At 37.5% G+C, this 27428-nt stretch overlaps 1 protein-coding gene across 2 annotated transcripts in view; it reads left to right on the top strand.

Annotated features, from left to right (window-relative positions):
- The window catches only part of pde4ba (phosphodiesterase 4B, cAMP-specific a), a 106182-nt gene that overhangs the window by 22948 nt on the left and 55806 nt on the right, over window positions 1-27428 (top strand). Inside the window, exon 2 of one of the 2 annotated variants that reach the window (XM_034028990.3) lies at window positions 5899-6190. The exons of the other annotated variant lie outside the window; for it this stretch is intronic. Coding sequence (XP_033884881.3) covers window positions 5952-6190 — 239 coding nt within the window. The 5' untranslated portion in view covers window positions 5899-5951. The remainder of the gene's footprint in view (window positions 1-5898; window positions 6191-27428) is intronic. 2 annotated transcript variants of the gene reach the window in all.

Below are 27428 nucleotides of genomic sequence, written 5' to 3'. Positions count from 1 at the left end.
AAAAGGAGTATAAATGATGCTGTGCTTTTTGTTAGCAAGTGTAAGTTACAGTCAATGCTAAACCTGAACTATTGTGCTTACCAATGTATTACTTGAACATGCCTTTGCTATGTTGAAAATGCCCTTGGTGTGTCTATTATTATTATTATTATTATTAGTTTTACTGTTTCTGGTTCTAAGAGGATGCAATGCCTTTTCAGAGCAGAACTTTGAAGGTAGTTATTTTTGAAGCAAAATCATTTTACATCAGCAGGAAACCATTCTCTCAAATTGAAGCTGCATCATGATTTGATTTTTATTTGCTATCCAAGGTTGGCTCATGGCAACATAATTGAATATAAATTCACTTGTGGGCAAAGGCTTTCATGATGGAGTTACGAATTCATGGGGCTTACAAGCACATATTTTACTGCAACTGTGGAAGAGGGGCATAAAGTGTAAAGGAAAGTAGGGATCTACTGCTCTGTTTCTTTAATTGTATAATATGATATATATATATATACTTGCACAGCAATTACTATAAAATGAAAATATATAATAGCTAAGGCGCTGCATACATTATGGCTCAAATTTACTTACCTTTTTTAATAAGTATATTCCTTTCTTAATTCTACCAGAATCTTGATGCACAGTGCCGCCTACTGGGCAAATATTTAAATTAATTTATTTGAATGGGATTATTATGAATACAATCAATACAATGTTGTATTTGCTCTTGTTTTCTTAACAGGGATGTTTTTGTTTTTTTTGCTGTGCCTTTAGAGGTCCTGTTCATAGCACAGTGCATTGTTTTATTGTGCAGTGTCCCACAGTCCTGTTCAGTTTTACAATTTCAATTCCTTTTGGTTTCTGCTTGTTACATTATCACAAAGTAAGTCTTGTTGACAGTCCAGTTTATTGACATTCCCTAGAAAGGAGCGTCCTCCTATCTTGAAACCTGCTTGCAAAAGTGAGTCACATGGTCATGCTCCTCCTTCTAGAGAAACTGTGTTTTAGGAAACATGGGTTTATAGAGTGATACATTTCCTAAATGCTGTAGGCCTATGTGGAAAAAAAGGAAAATATATGCGGTTATATTTTGAAGCAAGTCAAAGGCAAATTATCAGACCAGGTTACAACAGGTTTAGCAGCATGTTAGTATCAATAGGGCCATTAAGAACCCATCGGTATACAGTATAAGGAAATCAGTTTGTATTTTGGCTTTCCCTTGTTTCTTTAGGAATTCCATCTACTCTAGGGAGCCCCAAAGATCTGAATAGGTGAATCAGTCGCTGTACAGTACTGTGCATAGCTGTCCTATTTCAATGTTTCTAAAGCATTCATTATATTGTCTTTTGATTTCCAGCTTTAACCATTCTTTTTTCAGTCCCATACTTTTGCCCAGACCTCAGAAATGACCACTGAGTTTGTATGTATTTATTTTAAGATGATACATGAGTTCAGATTGGAAGGGAGAAGGAAATCGTTGAGTCACTGCAGAAATAACTGAGTATCAATCGTGACTTCCCTGCACTCAAAGCCTATGCGTTTTCAAAGCCAGTAAGGAGGATGTGTTTGATTCTTCCACAGTTAGCTGTGCGATTGTGTTTTTGTTGGATTTGATTATCTGAGCGACCCGCTGAGCCCCTGTAGAATTCTCTCTGCATTATGAAGTATTTTTCGAGAGCTTTTCTTCTCCCATGATTTAATTTCTCCTGGGTAACTTTTATTCTTTTGGTGGCCTGTTTTCTTTCAACTCTTCTAATTGCAACATTGGTAGTACTGTTTACTTTACATTATTATGCATTTACATTAACTTTACACTATATTGTAGTAATGGCTTTCTGCATGAGGTATTTCTGCATGAGGTATGAAGTTTTACATGATGTGTGTGTTTTTTATAGTTAAGTTGTTTTTAATCATTATTTTTAAATTGTGTGTAAAGGTGCTTTTACAGTCGTTTTAATGCAGTTTTGTCCAATCTTAGAATTCTCACATTACACATGGCTGACCCTGAGACGGGGGGGGGGGGGGGGATTAAAAGACAAACTGCATCTGCCCTGCTCAATGTAGCACATGCTGGACCATAAGGTAGGGTGACCAGACGTCCCGGTATTAAGGGCTTTGTCCCGTGTCCTGATCGAGGTACTGTCGGGACGTCTTTTGTCCCGATTCTTAGAGTAAACATAGAAAATCCAGGTGTAAAATGTGACATTTTTATTTTCTCTAAGAAATTTCGTATATGTGGCTGCTGTACTGTCTCGTGGGGGCAAAAGCATACCGGTTTAGGGCGTGTTGTTTGAGTGAGTTGTTTGCATTGCATCTATGCGGCTATCCAATCAGTCCTGCAGTCATATGATGCGGTATGCGTCGTGTGTTTTTCTTGGTGCGTGTGCCTGTGCGTCCGGTTTTACTGGAGAAGTGTCATGATGGCTGGTGTTGTTGATGAGCCTGTCACTAAAAAGCAAAAAAGACAAGTACCGAACGCAGTGGGGACAAAAAATGTATTCAATCATATGCCCATAGTCAAATCATCCGATTAGGATTATAATTGGGATTTCACAGACATTTCGCGGACCTGTTTAAACATTAAATACACCTAATATTTCAGAGCACTATAAAAGCCTAAAAATAGTGCTACTTGCTTCCTTACTAAAGCAGAGTGCTGTCATTTGTTAAAAGGCAAGCATGCAACATCTCCCAACAGTTGCTGCCGACATTCTCTGTCTGGTGTGGATTTGCCCATGCATTGAGACTGCACGTCTGCATCCACTGAATTGGTTGGAAGTGTAAGGCAAAGCTTTGCCAAGTTACACAGATGTGAAAATCGATTAGAAACAATCCCAAAACTCAGTTACCCAAAGGTACCTGGCATTCTTTAATAAAGTCCATATATGCAGCACATTCTTTGTCATGTTATTTGTCCCATCCAGGAATTTATTTTATCAGTACCGAGTCAAAACAAAGAAAACGTGCCTATTCGGGTCTAAAATTCTAACTGTGTTTCAAAAGTAAACAGCAGGTTGTTTGAACCGAGGTAGCTGTGCTTGATTGGACCTGTAGTGCTGATTTAACTTTGGTACAACCAACACTGGAATACTTTTTTGTCTGCGCTGACTTTCCAGTTTGTTTTCTGAAAGCTGTTGTTTGTTTTACGTTCTATTCAGCAGCCTCTGTAGCAGCCTTTTGTTTAATGTATGATTCTGAAGTTCCAGCGATCGATCCTATTTTCTTTGTCACATTACAAGATGTGCAAAACAATTTCCTCCATCTGCATGTACAGTTTATTTGGCAAATGGCTTGACATGATCCTCAGTCGAAATATACTTTGCTTGTTTTGCTTTATCATCCATTTTTGGTATTTTATGTAATGCTGAAAACTAGATTTTAGCAACCTAAATCAAAACAATGCAGCACTGACTTTGTCCCACCTGCTACATACAGTACAGCAGGTCACAGAAAAGCCAGTACAGACGCACAGATAGGCTGATTAAAACATTGTTGTCATCTGAACAGTAAACAAGAAAGTTAACCTCTTTAAAAAATTATATTTCTCTAAGTTTTTGTTTTTCCAAAGTGCAATGCACACAGGAAGGTGAAGAAATAAAAAAAACCCTATCTACAGAAGAAAGTTTGCGTTGCTTGCATTGTGCAATAGTTCACAAGGTTTCTTTCCTTCCCTCACCAACTGAAAGTGTCCTGATTTTTCACTCTTGCTATCTGGTCACCCTACCATAAGGTCAGAGAGCACCAACCCCTTTCCCACAGAGGAAGTATGTGGTAGGTTCACCATGTGTGATGAGAAAATGACTACCTCAGTTACTGGACAGAAACCAGTCGGGTTGAAGGTCAACAATTGTTTACAAAGGTATAAATATCAAACATTGTAAAGTTTTTGAATTGCAACATTTATCTATAGATAGTTCAATGTACAGCCCAACTAGTGAGGTATTGCTATTGCAAATGGAGCTGGAGGTAATGCCCACAGTATGCACTTAAAATGAAGCTTGAGTTACAATAGGCTTCAGTAACTTCTGTTAAGGGCTTTCTTCATCTTCAACTGTCTTTTTGTGGCCTGCTTAACTTCAAGTAACAACAGCATGTTTTGTGGGGTGAGCAGACCGACGTCTTGGTTCCCTGTCTTGCAGACCAGTGGTTTGAGATTGCTAGTTATTTCATGTTCTGTAATCATTCTGATGTGCTGTCAGTTCTGCTTTCACAGTTACTGGATACCGCAGGACACTGTTACTTTTTTTACATTTGCAACTGTGTTAAAGATCTTCTCAGAAGCTTTTAATGTTACAATTGCAATGTTACAATTGCAGTTCTGTTGGTTGACACCTGCTGCTTCAAGTTCTAGGAACATGACACTGTCACAAAAAATGAGCAAATTGATGTTTACTTTTTATTTGACTGGGGGCTGGGAACCCTTGTGCAGAAGGGACATGTGGGGGGTGGGGGCGGGTTCTGAAAGAAGGTTTCGGGGGGGGGGGGTGGGGGCGGGGCACAGAAAATCCAGAAATATCCATGATCAAATTACCCTCTTTACATGTTATTTTGAATGTAACAGATCGTCCCTAAATTTATAACTTTTTTTTTTTTTTCAAACTAACGTTAAAAAATCTGAGTGGGTAATGTTCTGTCTAGCTTCTGTAACAATAAAGTAAACCTCAGAAACAACAACTTATCTGCGGACCCCTGAAAGAATGAGGAGCAGATAGCAGGTAGCAGCTGAATGGCCACACCCTCTTCATTATTGTATTTCCCAGTGAATTACTTTCCATTCATGTTTCTTGTTTCCATTCTTGCTATGTTTCTCTCTGCTCCAGTACCAGTCTACTGTTATTATTATTATTTATTTATTAGCAGATGCCCTTATCCAGGGCAACTTCCAATTGTTACAAGATAACACTTTTTTTTTTTTTTTTTTTTTTTTTACATACAATTACATTATTTTTTCATACAATTACCCATTTATACAGTTGGGTTTTTTACTGGAGCAATCTAGGTAAAGTACCTTGCTCAAGGGTACAGCAGCAGTGTCCCCCACCTGGGATTGAACCCACGACCCTCCGGTCAAGAGTCCAGAGCCTTAACCACTACTCCACACTGCTACCCTATGTGGCAAAGCCTGCCCATTAGTGATTTTTTGCAAGCATAGCATGACGTCATGTAATCTGCGGTGTTCCAGATAGGGTTTTTATCTCTTATTTCAACACTGGCATGTTGTTAAAGGGTACAAGTCGTTGGCAGTGAACAGCAGTTACAAAGCTACACTGAGACTGATTGGCTTCCCACAGGCAGACTCATCCTTGCCTGTTGTAAAAAAAAAAAAAATCTTCCTTCAAAAATGACTGAGCCAATAAGCATTCAATAGGTGGAGCCTTCTGCTGTCTGAATGTACTGAGCTATTTAAAAAAAATAAATAAAAAAATTCATTCAGACTAAATATTTCTCGTGCCAGTTGCTTGTTATTCTCACGGTTTGTAAGTCTCACCCTGTGACTTTGGCATCAGATTTGCATCCAATATTTAAGACATTAAGGGCCTCTTCAGCTAATCTTTTGAAGGAACTCGATGGAAATGGATTGATCACGGATCCTCATTAATATTTCATAAGGGTGGTTCCTTTAGCTGAATGGATTCAGTGAGTTTTGCTGTGTACTCTGCAGATGTACCATATCCACCAGGAGGCTTCTGACACAGAAAGCACATGAGAGCAGAATTCTGCAGGAGGTGTATCAATACTCATAGAGCTGGCTCGCTCGCTCTCTCTCTCCCTGTCACTGAAAGCAAATGCTGATCAATGTTTCTACCAGGACTGTGCTGATAGTTAACTTCGGGAGCCTGGAATTAAAAGCAACGAAAGCCTTTCCCTGAAGAGTTTATTTCCACACTTAGTATTATTTTTTTTCTGCAGTTGTATGGCATAATATCTTTGGAGGGGGTAGGAATTGGATCACCCTCACCAATATGACAGCAAGAGAGCCTACTTCAAACGAGCTGACTGCTCCAGAGCCAGAGTCCTGTATTCGGACTTTCAAAGAACACATGCATTTGGAACTGGAGCCCCCCAAACTGTCGGGGAAGAGGAGCACTTCTCCGAAAATCTCTCCCCGCAGCTCTCCCAGAAACTCGCCTTGTATGTTCAGAAGGTTGCTGGTTAACAAAAGCATCCGTCAGCGGCGGCGTTTCACTGTAGCACATACATGGTAAGACTTGATTTGCACTTGCAGGTATTCCGTTTGTACTGCGAGTCACTGAGGGAATGGGGACATCTGTCATCACAGATGAATGAGTACCTTCTTGTTTGTGCATGTGTGCAACAGTAGCTTCAAGACATTTATATTGTTAAAATCATGTTTAAAATAATAATAAAAAAGATCTCCTATATTGAAGTTTCAAGAGAAACCGCCAGGCATGCATTCTTTTAGCGGGTTGCTTGGATGCAGATTGTGTACTTGCAAATAACAATCGATGCATCTGCCACTGTTTTATCTCTGTTGCTTTAAATATAAAAGATGTGTTTTGTACAAGATGATCTTGTTTGATTTAGTATCAACTGACAGGCAGTATTGCTGAGGCACACGTTTCAGAGTGCTTTGCCATTAACACATCATTGTATCTGTTCTTAATGTAAAGGCTTTCAGCTGGCTAATTATGGGGAATGTAAATTGCTGGCTTCAAGCACTTCCAGCTGATGTGACTGATTTGCAAAAGTGGGGAAATAATGCAATTGAAAAAGGACTTCATTCTTGTTTACATGTGCAGTTTTGAGAGAACATTTTAGTCTTGACTGACATTTTGTTTTTGTGCATGCTTTAAATATAAAAATGATTCATGGCTCATACAAATGTATATATTTGTTTTTTATTAAACAAATACACATGCCTGAAGAGGCCCTTGATATGTTTACAAATGTGATGCAGTTAAAACATAATTAAAACAGAGTAGCCTACTTCATTTATTAAATAGGAAGAGTAAACATCAACATTATCCCCCATTATTGGTTACAGAACACCTGGCTCTTTAAATGTATCCTCTCCATGATTTCTGACATGTTTTGTGAATATCATTTGAAAATCTTTTCCCTTTTTCATTACTGTACATACACTGCAGAAGGTGTTTTCATGCCCAATTAAAAATGATGTAGGCTTTATCTCTATGACTTGAACTGGGTTACATGTGTCCCACAGTTAATAGGAATAATAAACAGTATTTAGTTAAGTCAACAGAATGTTCAAACAAAACTCTTTACATACATTATTTAATAGAATGTATTATGCAAACAACTTGGACCCCCCTTTTACAAATGCCTTTTATAAAGCCACCTATCAATGACTTTCCAAGGGAACCTAACTATAGAGCTTCTCATCCCTTTTTAAAACTTTTCAGATTTCAAAATGAAAACCGCTGAAAAACCCTGTCGTTGCGTCTTTTGAGAATTAGTAATTTATTAGGTTTTACCAGTGCTTTGGAAGCTGCCCGGTTTTCCCTGAGCACATAACTTACCAATTATAATGTTATTTTAGCAGTCTGTGACGTAAACAGGCCTCTGGGGTTTTCTGAATAACATCTGATTAGTTCTGACTGCAGTGTAAATTATGCTAATTGTTCAAATCGTTGTAGCTTTCAAAGCAGAAAGAAAGGCAGAACTTCACTGAAGGATTGAAGGATCTGAATTAAGGGACTGGATACCACGTCCATCAAGTCGATCACAGTAAGAATATATGCAAGAAATCCATCCAAGGTCCCGATTCAGATGAGGGTTAACCACTTCACAAGCAACGCTTATAGCAAGCCTCACCCTCCTCTACCCACACGGTGTGTGTGCTGACGACCAGTCGGAATTAAATATGCTCTCAGACAATTTATTGCTAAGTAATACATTAAAGATGAACATTTTTCGAGTAATCAATATTTATCAAAGAATAGTGATTTTATTTTGAGTATTCAAGTACTGAAAATTGACCATTATTTAAACATATTAAATTGACCAGTGCTATGTCCAGATTCACAAAGCTTTTTACTCCATGTCATCACGAAAACCGTTTTTTTTTTTTTTTTTTTACGGAAAGGAGAAATTTCAAAGATAATAAACAAAACCTCCGGACTATTTACTGTACAAGCCCCTACATTACATGTCTGATGTTTATTCCAGGTTTGGTAACTGTTTTGGGGTGTGTTTCTGCTTTCTGTGTTGAGGGCAGTATGTGATGGACCGCTGTCACAGATTCGGGCCCCTGTCAGTGAGGTTGAAAGAACTACAACCACACATGCAGACGCAAAAGCACTGGAGCCCCCAGAGTGTTTTTATTGAAGGTTGAACTTCATGCTGTAGGAAATGATCCATTTGATTCTAAACAGAAAATGTTCAGTCTGCAGGTCTATCGATACAGATGGAACAATATGTCCAGTACTGAATACAGTAAGGTTGAATCAACACTTGTACAGTCATGTCACTTTAAATGTGGCTTAGTAAAAGTTTTGCACCATTAACATTTAAAATAAATTCTGGACCAATTTATGAATCTTGAATGCTTTCAGCGTAACTCAATATATCACTCCCTGTAGTCTAGAAAGCCATTTGACCTCAATACATCACTTAAACAAATGGCAGAAAAACATATTTAGGTTACCCACAGCAAATTTACAAAGTTCTGAGCAGCAGACGCTTATTTTCATATTGAATCCTTTACTTGAAAAATGTTCTCCAATAAGGTACTTTTGAATGGAGTCTTTTCTTCACAACAGCACAGTGAAATCTCATGAAATATGAATGCAAACACATAGAGGGTATACTGCATGGTGTTGGAAATGGAAACACAAAGAGGCCGCTGATGAATACACAATATTAGGAGTAAGGTGTTGTGTGGTTAAGTAGTAGTATGAAGCCAGTGCAAAGTTTTCTTAAAATTAATAATAAAATAGAACTACTGCATTTAATTATCGGTATTATTGAATCCATGACCACATGGGTTTGAGGACAGGTTTGCATTACAGCAGTGTAAGAAAACATGAAATAGTTATAGTTAGTTATATTAGAGACTGATTCATTACCATTCAGTTCTAGTTAAAAGATTATTGATTGCACAAAATATTGCACTGGTGCAGAAAGTGTTCTTCTAGTAATTCTCTCATTTTGAGTAGATGTGTCGGTGAAAAGAATAACGAATCTGACAGCCAAGTAGTTTGCATGAACAGCACAAGAGAAATGGAACTGTACATCTGCACATTACACTGCCTCCATAAAATACAACATGCTGCAGTCTCTATCTTATACTGAATATTATTTGGGCAGCAGTGTGGAGTAGTGGTCAGGGCTCTGGACTCTTGACCAGAGAGTTGTGGGTTCAATCCCCGGTTCAGTGTTTATCTAGATTGCTCCAGTAACAACCCAACTGTATACATGGGTAATTGTATGTAAAAATAATGTGATATCTTGTAACAATTGTAAGTCGCCCTGGATAAGGGTGTTTGCTAAGAAATAAGTAAAATTATAAAATTATGGCAGTGCAGTTTATTTTGTTGGATGTTTACAGCCTTTGAGAGCACAACACAATTCTATTTCTGTCCTAGTCACGAAGACGAGAGAGAGAGAGAGAAAGAGAAAGAGAAACAATTGCACTTCCAGAATCCTTGAGATGGAAATGGATTAAGATAACATTCAATTGTGTGTTTGGGGGGAATTGTAGTGATGGAATGCATTTTCACCCACTAATGGCAGCTAGGCATTTGGGTTGTGCATAGTATACATGAAATTGGAACAGGAATTACGTTTTGTGAAAATGAACATGATGTGGGGTGGGGGGCAGCTATTGAGTAGTGAGTTATCTGTGTTGCAGAACATGGAGGGGAGAATTTTGTTTTTTATTAAATTGGTTTTCTTTGTTAGGATATGTATTCGGTGTCTTCACTTCATTTCCCCAATGCATCACAACAGTTTTATTTGACTAGTATATATATTTTTCTTTTTATTTATTTCTTTATTTATTTGCATGGTTCATTCCAGACAAATGGTTTTTTTTTTAGTAAGTTTAAAAAAATATATATTTGTGTGCATTGTTGAGGTATTTTTTTTTGTGTTTTGATAATGTAATCCTTTCTTGTACTAAACTATGAACTTTACATGCAAAAAGATGAAGAAACCAGTAATACTTTTTGTTTGGGAGCTGTTCAGTCTCCATGACCATCCATTCCTTGGCTCCTTGTTTTGTGTATTAGATGCTCAAGAAAGTTGAGGAGCAGTGGTCAAGGTACTTCTGTACTAACATTGGCTATTAAAGAGGGGGTGCTTTGTTAGGCTAAGGAAATGTAAGCTATCAAGTATTAGAAATTACTGCCTACCTGCTTGATAATAATTAGCAATTTGCACTGACTTACATCTCACTCCCCCTATACTTCTTTCTATCTATCAGATATCTTTTTACATTGATACAAAGATGTACTGGAGCAAAGTATATTTGTAAACCTTGTCATTCTAATGTAAAGTATATCTTTGGTATCTGTCGTATATTTATTTTCAAAACTATTTTATAATTGTGATGTTTTGCAAGGAATGCTTTATATTTGCTGGTATTGCTTTTAGGTTATCTTGCAGAGGCAAAGCTTCATATATTTTTTCCAGCTTGAATTCTGTTTCTATAATTACGAGGAAATTGCCATGACATCTACCTCCTGTTAGATTCAGAAAGAATGTCATTACATAGAAAACTAGGTCTGTATTCCATGATTATAATCTCAACTGAGAGTGCAGAAATGTGCATATCATTGGCAATGTATGCAGTATAATATAATTGAGATATATTATTCTGCATGCATTGCCAATGAAATGCACATTTCAGAAAGGTTAGTGATTTAATATTTCTCCCCATTTTGAGAAATGGTTCACAATCGAACGTGGCATTTTCCTAAAGTGTGGCCATTTTATCCCCTGCAGTTAAAATGCATGTCAGACGTGTCCTTCCTGCCCCCTGCTTCTGCCGTTCTGCACTCTAATCACACTTCTGTCAAATTCTGACCTTTACGGTCTCTGGTGTCTATCATTATGCACCTTGCGATGGGAAAGGTCAGGCAAACTGGATTCCCATTTCCTGAAATCTGTAAATTCTGCTCAGCAGCCAACTCGTGTAGGGGGGTTCTCCTGCAGATTCAATTAATTAGTTGTGTGGTTATGCTCGCTTGCACAATAATATTATCTGAGTGGAGGAAATGTGCTTGTGTGGGAGAACATTCACATAAGCTGTGTCGTTCCTGTACTGTAAATGCATTGGAAGCACACACACGTTTCAGTGTTTGTAGTTGAGGAGCCTGTGTATCCAAACACTCATGTGGTACCATCACATTTTTTATTACATTTTGTGAACTGCGTATTCAATTGTGATGGAAATATCCCTTTGCACAATGTGTTTATTGTACTGTATAATGATCCAGGTCTGGCATCTGGTTCAGTTGTATTGTACTGATTGAACACTTTTTTTAATAAAGCACATTTCATTATAACAGATATATATTTCTGGGGGAAATGAAGACTGCCTTGCTGAAATTCATAAATATATATAAAACTTCAGTCAAATACAGTAATTCCTAACTAGAAACTAGTTGTATGCAGATACTGTACAAAGCTGCAATAGAAATAAAGGACTTCACAAAGCTTTAAGACTGCTTTTGAAAATATATAGCGCTTCAACTTAAACTTAAACATACAAGGGTGTTCTGGCTTGCAATTCTTCTTGGTGTCTGTGGGTTATTAAATCCTGCAGTCTTTTGTCTGGACCGTTGCTCTTTTAACATTAGGCGACGTGATGTCTTTCCATCTGAGTTCACTGATATTTACCCTGAGCGAGTCTCTAATAACATTATGCAGTCACAGGAGGATTCTGTTTCTTCTGCTCATTGAAAATGTGAAACTCTACCTCTCCGTTGTCCTGCTGATGAAGGCAGAGGAGTGTGGGCTTGGGCACGACACTGCCAGTGAGGAGAAGCTTCTCATTTACCATCTTCATGAATGGAGGAGCAATGCCTTTTGTATTTATGGTACTCCATTTCATTTTAGCCTTGCACCCTTCCACTGTACTGGGGTTAAATGTATGAAATGTGCTCTTTTACAATTAAAAGTGAGAAATGATGGCTTGCATACTGTTACCTCAATCCCCCCACACCTGTTTCATTGTGTACCGAAAGGCTTCGTGTTTTCTTTTTGGTGAGCAGAATCGCTGCATGACCTTGAGCTGCATTGTGAGGAAGGTTTCAACAAAGAGCGTAGCTGGTTCACATTGTGTTATTGATGTTGGCCTTCAGAGCGCTTCATGCTGGGCAGATGCTGTTGCCTGAAGCCTTGCTGACACAATGTATTATTTTTTTCTCCATGTAATTTATCATGAATCTTATGAAAGTAATCTGTTTTGTGGTTTTTTTTTTTAATTTATTTTTTTATTCCAAAATACAGCCAAATAAAAGGACTAGATTATTAAAGTTTTTTTTTTTTAATGTACACAATGAAATGCACCCTTAACACTAATAGTGAATTAAATCCATAAATAAACATGCCAGATTATTTCCCTGTTCTATGATGTGCTATAGAATAGAACTTCCAGGCAAGGGAGGAGATGCACCAAACTCTACTCTGCTACAGCAAAAATGCAATTGTTAACATTGGATAAGCCCTGACTCTGTTTAGAACCCGATGAATGAGCAGCCTAGGGTTACATGCCTTAAATAACATGCATCTCTTGTGTAACACACCACAGTATGTTATATAGAATGCTGCTAAACCCGTATAAAGCACGCACAAACTGTCTTTAATCCAGTAAAATAATGTGTTTGTACTTATTTTTGATGCAGTAACACTCTGGTAGAAGTCATGGAACCTTGTGGCCTGTCATTCTGAGGCCTGCCCCTGACAGCTTTTATTGCTCTGTGATTGATGTTTTTTTAATTTTTTTTTTGCCACATTTGTGGAAAGTGTCCAATTGATGTTGCAATGAAACTGCAAAATAGTTTTTATTAGAACATGGAAATAAAGTAGGTCATAAAGCTTTGTTTATTTGTTTTTATTCCAAATCCACCCTTTTAACTGTCATACTGAGAAGACGTCACAATCATTATGGGGGACATGTACTGATGTCATTCATGCTCTTCAAGGAGTGCTATTTTGTAGCTGTGTCTGTAATTCCACATTGCCCTTGTCAGACGAGTGTTCTTGACTCCTGGCCTCCATAGGGACAAGAGATGCAGGAAAGCAGGGGTGGGGACTTCCCTGTCTACTGTACGACATCACTGCCAAGGATAAAGAAATACAGGCAGATGGAACATGTCTTTATCAGTCAGTGTAATGACAAAGGCATTAAATGTCTATCGATTTGACAAAAATGAGGGGGGGGGGGGGTTCAAGTTACTGAAAATAAATATATCACAGGTAAAAAAAAAAAAAAAAAGATAAGTCTAATGTAAATACCATCAACATGTTTTTGCCGCATTTGTGCCTGATCTGATTTTATTATTTTTTTTTTTTAATCTGCATACTGGTGACCTCTTTATTAGCAGAATAAACAAGAACATTTGAATTGCACAAGTTGAGGGTGTTTCAAGTTCAATTTGAGTCATTCATAAATAAATAAATAAAATAAAATAAAGGGTTCCTATACCAAATAGTTAGTTTCTTCCAAGTTTCATCAAAATCTGTGTTGTCTAGATTTTGACATGGTATGACCCAGTGTCAGATACAGATACAGTTTCAGCATAATGAAATAGTGTTCTTGGGCTTTAATAAATAGACCTTTAAGCATGCATTATTGATATGTGTCTGCCCTGCAATGCTCTATGCAAATGAACATCAGATTGTTTGCATAGAACATCTATAAAATGTGTGCTTGTAAGTCAAAAGTGACAGTTTGATATGCAGAGAGATGCCTCAAGCCTCCTGTAATATAGTTTTCAGTGGAGGGTACGTCTTTGTTTTGAGTGACAGCAGCTCCTCCCAACCTTAAACCCTGTGGAGAGCTCAACCTCCCAGTTCAACCTCAAACCCTGAGGAGAGCTCAACCTCCCAGTTCAACCTCAAACCCTGAGGAGGACTCAACCTCCCAGTTCAATGTCAAACCCTGAGGAGATCTCAACCTCCCAGTTCAACCTCAAACCCTGAGAAGGGCTGACCCTCCCAGTTCAACGTCAAACCCTGAGGAGGGCTCAACCTCCCAGTTCAACCTCAAACCCTGAGGAGATCTCAACCTCCCAGTTCAACCTCAAACCCTGAGGAGAGCTCAACCTCCCAGTTCACAATCACGATGAACAGACTTGCCATATCTTCAGATGCAAACAGTACAGCCCAAACCCAAGACACCCAAGGAATAAAAGGGTCAAGGCATTTTAATGTTCGTTTGTGGTGCCACTGAATATGAAGACATTTGACCTATTTGTCTGTGGATTAGTCCCTGATCAGAGAGTAAAAGATAATACAAAATAATAAAAAAAAACATTTGACTGTGTTAGATGAATAGACGGAACCATGTATTTATGTGATTGTATAGAACTAATGCTAACCCTAACCTTAACTAGAACACATGACAATGACAGGAGTACAAACTGATATTATTGGACAGACAAACTTAGGAAAAAAACAGAAAGGAGATGGATAGCCAAATTAAACACAATGACACTACTAGGATTACATGAAAGAAATATTCCTAGAACCTGAAATACAGAATCAAATGTGGACTGGCCAGTGCCTCTCATTTTAAGGAAAACATTCCTTTAAGAAAAATTCCAAACTAACCCTAACCCTAACCTAACTCTAATGCAGAATTTAAAGTTTCCAGTCCGAAACCACTGGGAACTGCCCTGACCTCATTTATGTCTGACTGAAGTTACATGTCACCATGGAGTTGAGCAAGTGTTACTTGTGTGACCTGAATAGATAACAAGACCATGCCAGTTATTCCTTTATCAAATGGGATCCTGGGAGTAATTCCAATGTTTGAAAAGCAGTATCCGCTGGTTCACAGACTCACTGTGCTCTTTATAGAGTCCCCCTGTAATTATCTTCAATAACTTGATACTGTCTTTCTATACTGGAGGTGACTGGTCTCTCTTTCACTCCCAACCAATAGGGAGAGAAGGCAGGAGCACCAGCTGCTCTTCTCCACAATTTCAATAGAAACAATAAATATTTGACCTTGCCTGAAGGACAGACAGGTGGTGTCAGGCTTTGTTACAGGCTACCTGAGCTCTGATATGTACTATGCATGGTCTTTTATATTGAAATGGAAGGCAACAAAATAGTTTGTTAAAGCAATGATCAAATACAAAGTCCTGGCTTGAAATGAATACTATCCCTGAAATATCCTCAATTTAAAGTTATTTAAATGATCAGGCGCCAGGAGATTTTATATATATCGTTCCTTCCTTTATAGCTGTATGAACTGTTAATAACCCTACAGACTTGGGCTGTAGGCTAATCAGTCATGCTGTGAAAAGTGCAATCAGTTCAGAGTATGTTTACTTGATTGTTCAAACCTCTGACACCTGGTCATTTCAATAATATACTTAAACAAGGGTAATTGTGAAACCCAGGACTGGGTGCAGGGCTAGTGCAAGTCTCTGGCCCTTCTAAGTGGTATGTGCTGACCCAAAACTACATGTTTCTCACACTGTTGCAATGACGCCTGTGATGTGTGAATGAAATCTGTTGTAGATAATTACTTCCTTACTTTTATTTAGGAACACTGTGACTATGCATTAACAGCTGTCATTATCATAAATTGTTTATAACACACATTTACATGCTTTGTACATTTAGTTTCCTGTATAAGCTGCATATACAGGCACTGTTTTTTTTCAGCAACCTCTGGGGTCTTAAGTTGTGAATCAGTATGTGTGTGTGTGTGTGTTTGCGTATGCAGAAATAGCTACAATATTATTTACTGTTTAGGATCGTAAATGACAGCGGAAAATGTCCTCCAAACATCACTTGGTTTCATTTTTCTCAAACCATGTAAATCTAGTAAATGACAGTAGCTATTACTGCTATGTTGATAGAATAGAGATGAGTACACTGTCATTCTCATTTTAAATGTACATTTACAATCACTGTACTTGAATAAGGCTTCCAGGAGCTTGTGTATGTATGTGTGTATCTTATATATACATATACTTTTTTTTTTTTTTTTTTGCCATTCTGTTCACCTTCAAATTCAAATCGATTATGTGTTCTCCTGTTTTAGGGGTATTGGTTAGTATTACATAAAGTGTATCTTTTAACCCTTTACTGCCCTGGGTATGTTACCATACCTATTTAGTGCCTATTTTCTCAATGTCAAATATATTGGACACTGAGCAGCAAAGGGTTAATATCGAATACAAGCAACATGGTTGCCATAACATTTTTCGAATGTAATTCTGCTGTGATTTTTTTATTTCCTCTGTTTTTCTCTTTGTCTTTAGAAAAAAAAACAAGGTTTCAAAGGGAGATGATTTATGACATTTACCAGCTGCTAACATGGGCATCTGCTGCTATGGACTTGGGGGTGGGTGGGGTGGTTATGTTTAGGAGTGGTTGTTCTAGACAAGCTGTTAATTAGTACTGTATGTGGCATCAGACCGTCACTGTTTTGAAAAATTGATTTGCTATGTTCAAGCGAATTATTTTTTCACCAGGCATCCCTGGCTGCAGATGAGGTGCAAGGACAATGTTCTCGAAGGGTTCTTTGTGACTCGGAATAAAATACAGCTTTAAGCATCAGACCCACATTTTTGTAAATAATATTGACACTTTAATTGAAGCGCACAACAAAGAATACATTTAATTCACTTTTATTTTTTTGTTAGAAAGCAAAAAAATAAAAAATAAAAAAAATACATCACTGTATTGCTTATGATACTGTGCAGCCTTACTTATTTTGGATTCATTTGAAAACAACAATCCATTCCCGTAATTTCCAACTTTTTTAACTTTTAAATAGATACATAGAGAAAATGCATGCAGTCTACATCATCTTAAGAAATTCATAAGAAATGCTTAAATCAAATTTGTTAAGGCATTTAAAGTCTCTGCTATTCTCTTTGCTTTATAGTAAATATTTTAGATGGAATGTTGTTTTTGGCCGCATTGTGATTATGATGTTGGATTTGTTTCTGTTGGTAATCCATTTAAACAATGCCGTATAATCCTTATTAAAACACTCTGCTGTCACTCTAAGCTCCAGATCTACAGTTTCCCGGTCTTGCTTTCTGATACACTATAGTACATTAGTCACAAAGCACATTTCTAGCGATTGTTTCCTGCTTTGCAAAAGATTCCTGTGCTGTGTTTAGGATTTCCCTTCTTCTTCGTGATTAGTTCTGTTTTTGCCACGGATGACAGTATGAAGGGAATTGGCCAGGGAAAAGAGATTTTCTGATGAGAAACATTTGAAATGTCACATTCATTTTATTTTTCATTCAGAGTCTCAGTGCATTTTGGTCAATTCTTTAAATTCCATTTATCCCCCCCCCCCCCCCCCCAAAAAAAAGTGCGGTCCAGCGTCTGCTTCAAGGGAGACCCCCTATCTTGCTTTGTAAGACCGTTCGGACGCCTATACAAACATGTTGTGTTCCTTGTTGTAGGGTTTCATTTGTAACCCAAAGTGCATTTGATCCTATCTTGGCTTTATTTATCTGCAAACAAAAATGGTATTGTATGAGGGCACTGCATCAGAACAACAACAAAACTGGGCTTTACATTAAATGCAGTACGAAACGTATAGATTCATATTATAGATTTGCTTTTCCTTGGGATCAGTGCAGCTTTGTTTATTGAGTTGTTGATTGTATGATCCTCCTATTGCTTGCAATTTAAAGGAATTAAATTGTTTATGCATTCTCTGTGTAAAGCCTTTTTTGCACACTTGACTCTCATAAAATTGTACAGCAGAGGAGCTGAATCCCCGGTTATCATTTCAGGTAAACCCAAGACTGTCAGAATATCGTTCATTAGATCATCTTGTCTTTCAATGCAAATGTAAGCCAGAATTAACCGTGCAATGTTACTGTGAGGGGGTGTATTATAAAGGAATAAAAATGTGATTATTTGCAGTTAGTATCACTATGTCTTAACAGTGCAAACCTTTTAACAAAAATATAAAAACCACAGGTTGATAAAACCAAACCTTTGAATTAAAAAAAAAAAACACTCATCATTTAATCAAAAACATAATTCTTCAGACACTTAATGTCCTATTCAACTGGCATAAAAACTAATGTTTTTCCATGAAAACAATGAGAACATATTATAATCGTTGATGGTTTGACAAGTGCTTCGAGACGAAAGCTGTCTCTATAGTAACTAGTACATCATGAACACCAAAAGAACAAAAGCATTTTCTAAATGTTAGCTGTGAGCACTTGGAACCGAATAATTCTTCAGAATGGCCCATGCCCTATTATTAAAATAGAACAGCATAAAAATTGAAGTGCACTTCAGGAAAAACAAACACATAATGTCTCTTAGGATGCTTTATTTTTATATTTAGCTGTAATCTGAACTACAAAACGAACTACATCTGAACTACGAAACAAAACGTGCTACTAAACAAAAAGTATAAAATTAAAGTCACCTTTTTCGCTGTATTTGTCTGCTAATGTTATCGTGGCACTTGTAATTCAATGAAAAGTCTTTCAATTCTGTTGTTGTCTCCTTTTTCGTATTTGTTGGATCAATTTGGATAGTGTATACACTCTACTCTCAATACTACCCTGGTACTTTTTGGGGGCTGGGCTACAGTATATAAGCCTGTCAGAATATCTGCTGCCTTAACAAAAAACCAGCTCCAGGGACACATTACAAGATTGCATCCAGTCCAACCTTTTGGAGTTTTAATTGTACGTGTCACTTCTACTTGAGAAGGACATCTGCTTGTCAACACCCCAATGCTGGCCATTAGTTTAGTACACTCTGTTCCTGCCTTCCATTTGACAGTCACTTTGTCACATTGAATCACTCAGCCCCAATACTATCCAGTAAAACAAAAATAAAAATTAATTTTAAAATGTCAGCAATGCACAAATGTCTTTGGTTGTTAGTCCTTGAAGATTGGTATTCATTCAATCTTAGTTTTGAAGGAGCTGGAGCTTTAAAACACTCTATAACCTTTTAAACACTTTAAAAACAGTCAAGGGAAAGTTCAGTCTTGTGAAATTATAAGGGCCCATAATTATTGATAAGAATGGAGAGAATGGTCAGTTTCCCATATATTCTTTTTACCTCAACACATTTTAGAAGAGGCAATGGCAAATCTGTTATCTTGTTAATTGGGAGTAATGCATCATGACAAAATACCATGCAACAGGAAAGTACATAGATTATATCGACCCTCCAAAATATGCATGTGAATTCACTGTATACTGTGTAGGGGTCTGTCTATGAAAACACTATTGCTAATACTGAATAGGAATATTCATTTTCTTTTTCAGTCAAGTATAAAGTGCATAGACTAAAATCCTGCAAAATTAATTTGGTATGAGACCGGGTTGTGTTTTTAAAGGTAGCGCAAATTGGTACCAAAAAACAGTAAACTGGGATTAACAAAAGACCTGTCAGAAACAATTGCATCCTTGACAGCCGTAGACTTGAAGTGTGGGAATGTATTTGCTTAATGGAAGCCATAATTCCCATTGCTGCAGTACTGGATTAATGGAGTAATTGCTGCCACCGCTGTGGAAATATGAGTGCTCTGTACTGTTATTTCACCATTCGCGTTTGTTTATTGGATGCGCTATTCAATTTCCCTTGTTTATTACATTTCTTTCCATTAAAAAGTAGTATAAACATTTGAGCTAGTGGTTTAATTTATTTCACAGGAACTTTAACATTTCTGTATAGACACAGCAATCCTGAAACGGGTAGACGGCAGTCACAATAATAACATTAATTATATAATATATTATGAATCACAGCTTGAAAACATTGCCAACAAGTGAGTTTGAAGTGAAAAAAAAATCAGATTCATAATTTCATAGCTCTAATTGATGTTCACAGTGAAGTGTTTTGCTGTTTTAAGGCCAATGAAGTAATTGCCCTTTTTGTCTTTTGTAATAAAGCATCATATCAAGGCTTCTAACACAAAACAATATATTTATTTAATTCATAGCAAGTTGCAACAAGCTTTTAATAACAATTTTATGAAACTAATGCAATGTTGGACTAGGGAATTGACGTTAAACCAGTATTTCAGTAATGAGTGCTATCTGAAAAGGGCATGGTTTGTTAAATATCACTGTTGTGTTGTTCAGAAAGAAATGCAGTTTGAAGTTCATGGAGCTGGTCTTACTCATTTCACATCCATTTGGTGTGATAGTTGATGTGGCTTCAGTATATCTCTGTGGCCAATATTTTAAATTGAGCCCTTTAAGACTTGCCCCCCCCCCCACACACAATAATCAAGACTGGGGAAAGCATTTTCAGAATTTTCCTTGAACAGAAATACTTTACATACTTAATATACTCTTTTAAAGAAATACTAAAATAAAAACTCACATTTTATACATGCTGCAAGTACTGTAAAAAACAAAGTAATTCGCATCAAGTGATTCAGTTTGCGTATTGCATAATTGCACCACACAAATTCCCAAGAAGATCATGGGGTGAAGTTGCAGGTGCTACAGCGCTGTGAATCATTCTTCCACTTCACTGACAGTAATGCGATAGCTGACCGAGGTTAAAACCAATTTGTGTGAGATATATTGCGGCAGGGTGAAAGCCCTGCCGGTGCACGGGGGCTGTGGCTGGAGCTGTGAATCGAATAACTGATTAAATGATTCATTAAGGCTCCAGCCACAGGTGTATCAATAGGGTGTTCACGAGTGTTAGTACAGGTAGTGTGGTGGTGAAGAAATGGAGGTGCGGGTTTCTTGTTTTGTGTTATGTGTTTTTAAAATGTAAATAAAAGCGCATGAGCGCGGAAACTACAGAGTCTCCTTGCCAACGTGCTTCCGCCAGAAGTATTTTTGTTTTTTTACCATGCTGTCTGAGGAAGTCAGAATATAGTTTATCAATTACTTTTCTTCATTTAGTATTTCTATTGAATGCAGAGAGATATAGAGCTGTTTGCTGTTTTTGAATTCTCTCTCTCATATATATATATATACAGTGTGTGTGTATATATATATATATATATATATATATATATATATATATATATATATAAAACTCAATTTAGAGGCCTTAATTTTCATCATTGCCATAAATCTTTTGAATTTTTAAATGATTTCAGTATTTGATAGTGGGATTGCGTAGGTTTTCCTTTAATTCCTGTGCTGTCTGTGAATCTGATTTCAGCTTCATCCTCCTTGGAAGTAGAGAATTAACCCACCCCCTCACCCCCAGAGAGAAATGTTCAACCATCCCAGCTTATTGCAGGGTTTGCCCCCTGCCCCCACCTCGGAAAAAGCTCAAGCTGACACTATTATTAGGACCCAAAGGGCAACTGAGTTAAAGCTAGGCTCCTCAGAGAACATCATGCAAAGAAAACAAATCGGCTCAAATTATTATTCTTTAGAGAAGGGCGAATTAGAACAGTATGCAATGGGTTTTTAATCACTTTTGGTTTCTCTATTCTTATTCAATTCTTGTTTGACTCTTTTCTTTACACATGTACAAGACAATTATAGGTTGTATTGTGCTTCCTTGCCTGCAACTTCTGTATTCAGAAAGGAGATGTCCACTTAGTAGTAGAAAATAACAATTTATTGATTGCAAAAGATATGCCTGATGAGCACATGACCAATTGGCAAACAGTTATGCCCGACATGAACATGATAGCTGACAGATACATAATACATTCACATTTATAATTTGGCCCATGGCCTTATCCATTGGAGCTCGATAGCCGCCCCTATGCTGGACGATTAAGAATGACTCGGCCAGCGGGCAGGACAAGTGGCACTTGGGGCCACCTTCACCCTAGGCAAGGCACGCTGCTGGGTGGAGGCAGGGAGGAGGAGGATCAAACACAGAAAAGACAGGGGTTTGTGGGCAGAGAGACCTATTTAACTGGTTAAACTGGTAACGTATGAGATTGATGGGTGGAGTCTCCTTTCGGAAAGACAAGTTTCCAATTCTACAATACAGTAAACTCTGTTCAGTAAACGCTGGCTTTTTCATTCTATTCCAATAAAGATGCAATATTATAGAGTCAAAGGCAGGCTTTGCTTTGAATTCTTCTAAATTAGCGGTCATTTGCTGATCTTTAACTGTTCATCTGTCAAAAGAAGTCACTTTACAAGGGTTTAAACCTCCTGGGTCCAGTTATATTCTTATTTTGTAAAATGCCTTCTGGCGTTTCACATTAACTCACATATTTACCACCCATGAGTCTTTTTATGACTAAGAATGTTATTAAGTACTATGTGGAATGTCTGTGCTTTTCTGGAATTGCTTATTTTTAAATGACTTTGTTGTTGGAACTGAAACAAGATTGTCTGAAGTGCCATGTTTGCCTTGTAAAGTTTAGTGGAGATATATTGCAGTGATTTGTATCTAAATGGCAATAAAACAGTTGCTTTCTCACGATAACCTTATCTTTGTCCTTTTATTTTCAGGTAAGTACTTGAAAAGGACAGCTGGGACACTAATAAGGAACTGATTCACTTGAATGTAGGAGTATGACTCTTTTATATGATTTGTATTATCATGCTTGTGTTTCTCTATTGATTTTTCAGTTAAATAAACAGAAGAGTATATTATTGCCATTGATAATAGCAAGTCTTGTACTTTGTGTAGTTTTGATAGGACTCCTGTAATAAGAGCACATTTTTTAATTGAAGGAGTCTAAGCCAAGGTTTTGAAGTGCACTTTCTTACATCTTAGTAGCACTAGCAGTGATCCTATTTTTTCTATTTCTTCTTTTGGTTCTTTGCTTGCATTTTATTCTTCAATTTACAACATAGTTTTACATATAGAAAATAGCAACATTCACATTTAGGCGGAGTTTAAGTGGTTATTATTTAGCGATGATAATCAACAGTCTATAAAAAAAAAATACTGTACATGTTCAATTATATTGAGTCATCTGTTAAAGATAACAAGCTTCATCCTGTAATACATGTGAGACCTCCTGTTGGTACGGTAGTTTCTGGTGGTTTGGACCACTGTCTCAGCCGGGAAACTCAGTCGGAATCAATAGTGGTCTAATTGGAAGTGGAAACGAGAAGAAAGTGAGCAAGGTATTTGTGCAAGAGGAAATGAGTTTAACAAGCCTCTGGTCAGCTGAGGTGAAGACTATTTGACAAGCTCACTGAACAGCTAGAAAAACCACTTCTGAAATCTTGACCCATGACAGTAATTGAACCTGATACTGCAGTGGTTCAGTTGTGCTAAGAAGGAAAATGCCCTAAACCGTTACATCACACCTCACACAAATATCCTTCTTTAAAAAGGACAAGCGGGAGGAAGAGGTTTTTATTGATTAGTAGGCCCTGAAAAAGTCACTGAGGTCTTTAGACTTAGTTCCAAATGTGAGAAATCGTTGGTGCTTATTGCAGGATATCGTAGAAACTTGCTGCCTTGTACATTTCTCATGGACTACATTCTGTTGTAATTGGCTCACTTTGAGACGCATCATTTGCTGGCCTGAATCACACATTGTGAAATGGCCTACATGCGGTATTACACTCATGTCTTGGGGCAGGGGGGTGGAATGCTGTTTGATGTTGTCATAAGTGAGTGAGCAGGTATACTGTACATGGGGCATCTAGTTTATCAGGTTCCCGTCTCTGGCTTTAGTGTGTAATGGATAAGCACTGTTTATGTTCTCTGAAATATTCATCTATGGCTATTTTGGTGTGATGTAATCTTTTGTAAATACCTTTTTTTCTTTTTTTTTGGTTGGTGAAAATACAATAAACTATTAATCATTAAACACGCAAAACAATATCTACGTAATGTGCAGAAACAGGGAGTGGATTCTGGAATCTGATTGATAAAATATCCAAAGTCCAATGATGGTGTTTTACAATCTGTCAAAACTGGCATGAAAATTGCATTGAAATCATGTTGCATCTCCTCAAGCAGTGACTTCCATAGATACTGTTGCTAGAGCAACAGGCACCTCAGTATTTCAGATACGCCTGCTAACAGCCGTTATTTGATTGAACAGAGGATAAAGGAATTGAGTCACTCAGGCTTAACCAAAAATAATCCGTAACAGGCAGACAATAATCAGTGAAGCCATTATGATTCTGTTTTCTGAGTCAAGCGTTGTTCTACTGACATCAAAATCTTGAACTAGTTCTTCCAACAGAGCATTGTTCCTGAGTTGCAAACAGAAACATCTAAAATAGTATTTAAAGTTCAGGGCAAATACAGAACAACTTACATTTCAGAGTTGTTGTGATACAGAAGAGAAGAGGGAGTGGGAGGAGAAATAAGTATGCTGTACCAAACATACAGGGATATGGCTGTCATAACCATGAACAAAAATAAAAAATGCAAAAGGAAAATCTTATATAATTTTATCTTTTATAATTACAAAAACTAAAACTCATTCACAATCGATATTGCTTATAATCGCACTCTCATAAATTGTGAATCAGTTTGGATAATTGATACAAAAGACATCTTCATATTAGAAAACCATTATTCACCGATTCTGGGGTTACAGTTCTAGGAAAAATTTGGACCTAATGTTACACAGAAAGCAGCTGGTGTAACGGGCAGTGTTGTGTGATACAACAGTGCTGCTGTTACGGATTCTGTCGGTGCGGTGAAATTAAAAGCTCAAAAACCATGAATGCAGACGAGCTTGAGTGTGGTTTAGACGCTCGCTTGCCGTGCGCGGGGTCACCGGTTCACCCCCAGCCTCCACCCTAACCCTAACCCCAACCCTCTTGCACTTGCAACCAAAGGACATTTCAGAAAGGGCAGGTGTTAAAGACAGATAGACATGATCTGTGCATAAAAACACTTTTAGATTTTCTCCATGACATAAATAAATAAAACCAGCCTCCCAAACGGTTCAAGCCAATTTCATACGACTATATCTTTATTAAAGACTTTGTCTCTGTAGAACAGTTCTCCACAAAGAAAACAAAACAAAACAAAACTAGAAACCTAGATCAGGTTGTTCTAGTTTCTAAATTCCTTGCCATTGCCGTTGAGATGCTAAAAGCCTGAAATAAAGAGAATCATTTCCAATGTCCAATTCAAACTAATGATCTGCATAAACATGTTGGAATCACTCAAGACAAGATGCTGCTGCCATAGGCTGCTTGACAGATTTCTGTAAGGCTACACAGAGACAAAACAGTTTGGGATAAGTGCTCATACTGCTCAAGTCTTTAACAGATGGTTCAGGACTTCAGGTGTAACATTTCAAGGGTTTCAGATATTTTTCGAATGATGGAGGTGAGGGAGATTCTGAACAAGTATTTCTCTGTTCCCCATGGTAATATCTTTCTGGAAAATTCACGTTCTGAAATGAATCCACTGGCAAATGTGAAATGCTAACAAGAAAAAAAAAATACAGTCAGCTCGGCAAGAAAATGATACTGGTACGTGATTATTGCAAAACAGAAATAAGAAGCACACCCCCCTCCAATCTTACAATTCAACAAGTCGCTGCTGAAGACAGGTTCTATTGAAAGCTCTGAAGTGCTAATTACCACTAGCTTCAGTCTTGTGTTGTTTCAAAGGACCTAATGTCCTCTCGCTTGTAATTCATTGCGGGGAAACCTTCCTTGGTGAGGGATTTGTAAGACAAATTAATAGTCATTTACAAGCACAGGCTGGAGCGCTTGAGTGCGGTTTACCTTGCAGGGTCTCTCGGGAGATAGCATCATTGGAGTCAGGAATGTACAGAGTGCATTCATGAACTAATGCTATGCTGTTATCAGAGTCCAATACGGTAGCTTAGCATCTTTCTTTATTCCAACCGGGTGTTTGCTGCTTTTTGTGGACTTTCCGAAAGCTGTTTTACCTCATTGTTCTTTCAGTTATGACGATACCAGCAGCTGGCAAGCTGCATTCCTTTCATCCTGCTCTTAAACATCTGTGTTCATGTATAATAAAATATATAAAAGATACAGTATAGGGTCTGGTGAAACAACAACGCTGGTGGACGTCGTATGCCAATGCTTGGTCTAATGCGTCTCTGTTGGTTTAAGAGCTGTGTTTTACTGTACGGCACTGTCGTGGCAACTAAAAAGATCTCCTGGACCAATTCTAAAGATTCTTTTGAAGATAACTTCATGATTCATTAAAGGATGTTTAATGAAGCACAGTCTTTTATACAAGTCGTACTTGTTTTGCATGTTTACTGTGGTAAAAGGTGTACTATCCAATACCAGAGGCTGGAGTTAACACCATGAACAATGAATGCATCTTCATAAAAAACCGATGCTGCTGCCGTCAGCTAATAGGCTAATGGTGGTGATTGACAGACTATCAATTTTTGTAGGCGTGAGAACAGGAAGACAGGGTCTTGTAATCAGAATTGCAGAATTTTCTCATAATGAGTTTTAAGAACCCGTATTTGAATTGATCTTGAATGTGATTGTCAGACTCGGGGATTCATGAGAAGGGGTCTACTTCATAGAATAATTCATGCGACTTGTTGATTATGAAACTGCGTAAACGTAATGCAGGCGGGCGATCTGGGATAGGCATTAACAAAAGGAGCATGCGAACGCACACAAGATCCTTTTGTCAAAATAATTCCATCAAAGCGCCGGTTAATTGCATTAAAATGGGTCAATCAATAGCTTCTCTGTAACACAGCTTTTTCTGCATTTTCCAATACCAGCATTTACTGTGTGCTAGGGATGATTGAAATCCAGATGGTTTAATTAGATAAGCTCCCACCTTCCTGAAATCTGTCTGATTATGTGCAACTTCTGAAACTATAATAATAATAATAATAATAATAATAATAATAATAATAATAATACAGAGATTTGATAGGGGCAGGATAATCACTAAAGGGGATGGGATTAAACTGAGCCATCAGTATTCCCCATTACTCCCTTTTGCATTAAGAGCTCTGCTCTCTAGTTAGCAGTCTTCAGTTGGCAGAGCTTTTGTTTCTGTATCGTGTGGCTGGTGACTCATTTACAACATGGCAGAGACCTCTGCCCACACTTCTCTATCACCTTTTACTGTAAAACATTTTGTACTGTAGAAGACGTATCGCTTTAAAAAAAAAAATAGATAAAAAACTTTACAGCTCCCTTTGAAGACGGTTCTTATCAAGATGCGTGGTGATTGCAGATGCAGTGCCAGTTGGAAGAACTTGGGATCAAAGTTCAGTGTTACTATGTATCGAGATTTATTATGTTTTATTGTGAAAGGTGTGTGATTTGTAATGATTAATGTACTTACGTTTACAAGTTACAATATACGGATGTTCTTTAAAAGTACATTTAAAAGTCTGTGTTAGTTTCTGTAGTTAGTGGTTTTCATTGTCTCATTGCCTACAGTGGATC

This window comes from Acipenser ruthenus, chromosome 12, assembly GCF_902713425.1.
Source record: "Acipenser ruthenus chromosome 12, fAciRut3.2 maternal haplotype, whole genome shotgun sequence".
In the NCBI taxonomy this organism is placed as follows: domain Eukaryota; kingdom Metazoa; phylum Chordata; class Actinopteri; order Acipenseriformes; family Acipenseridae; genus Acipenser; species Acipenser ruthenus.
The sequence above is the reverse complement of the archived record's forward strand: the minus strand, read 5'-3'. Positions and strand labels throughout refer to the sequence as shown.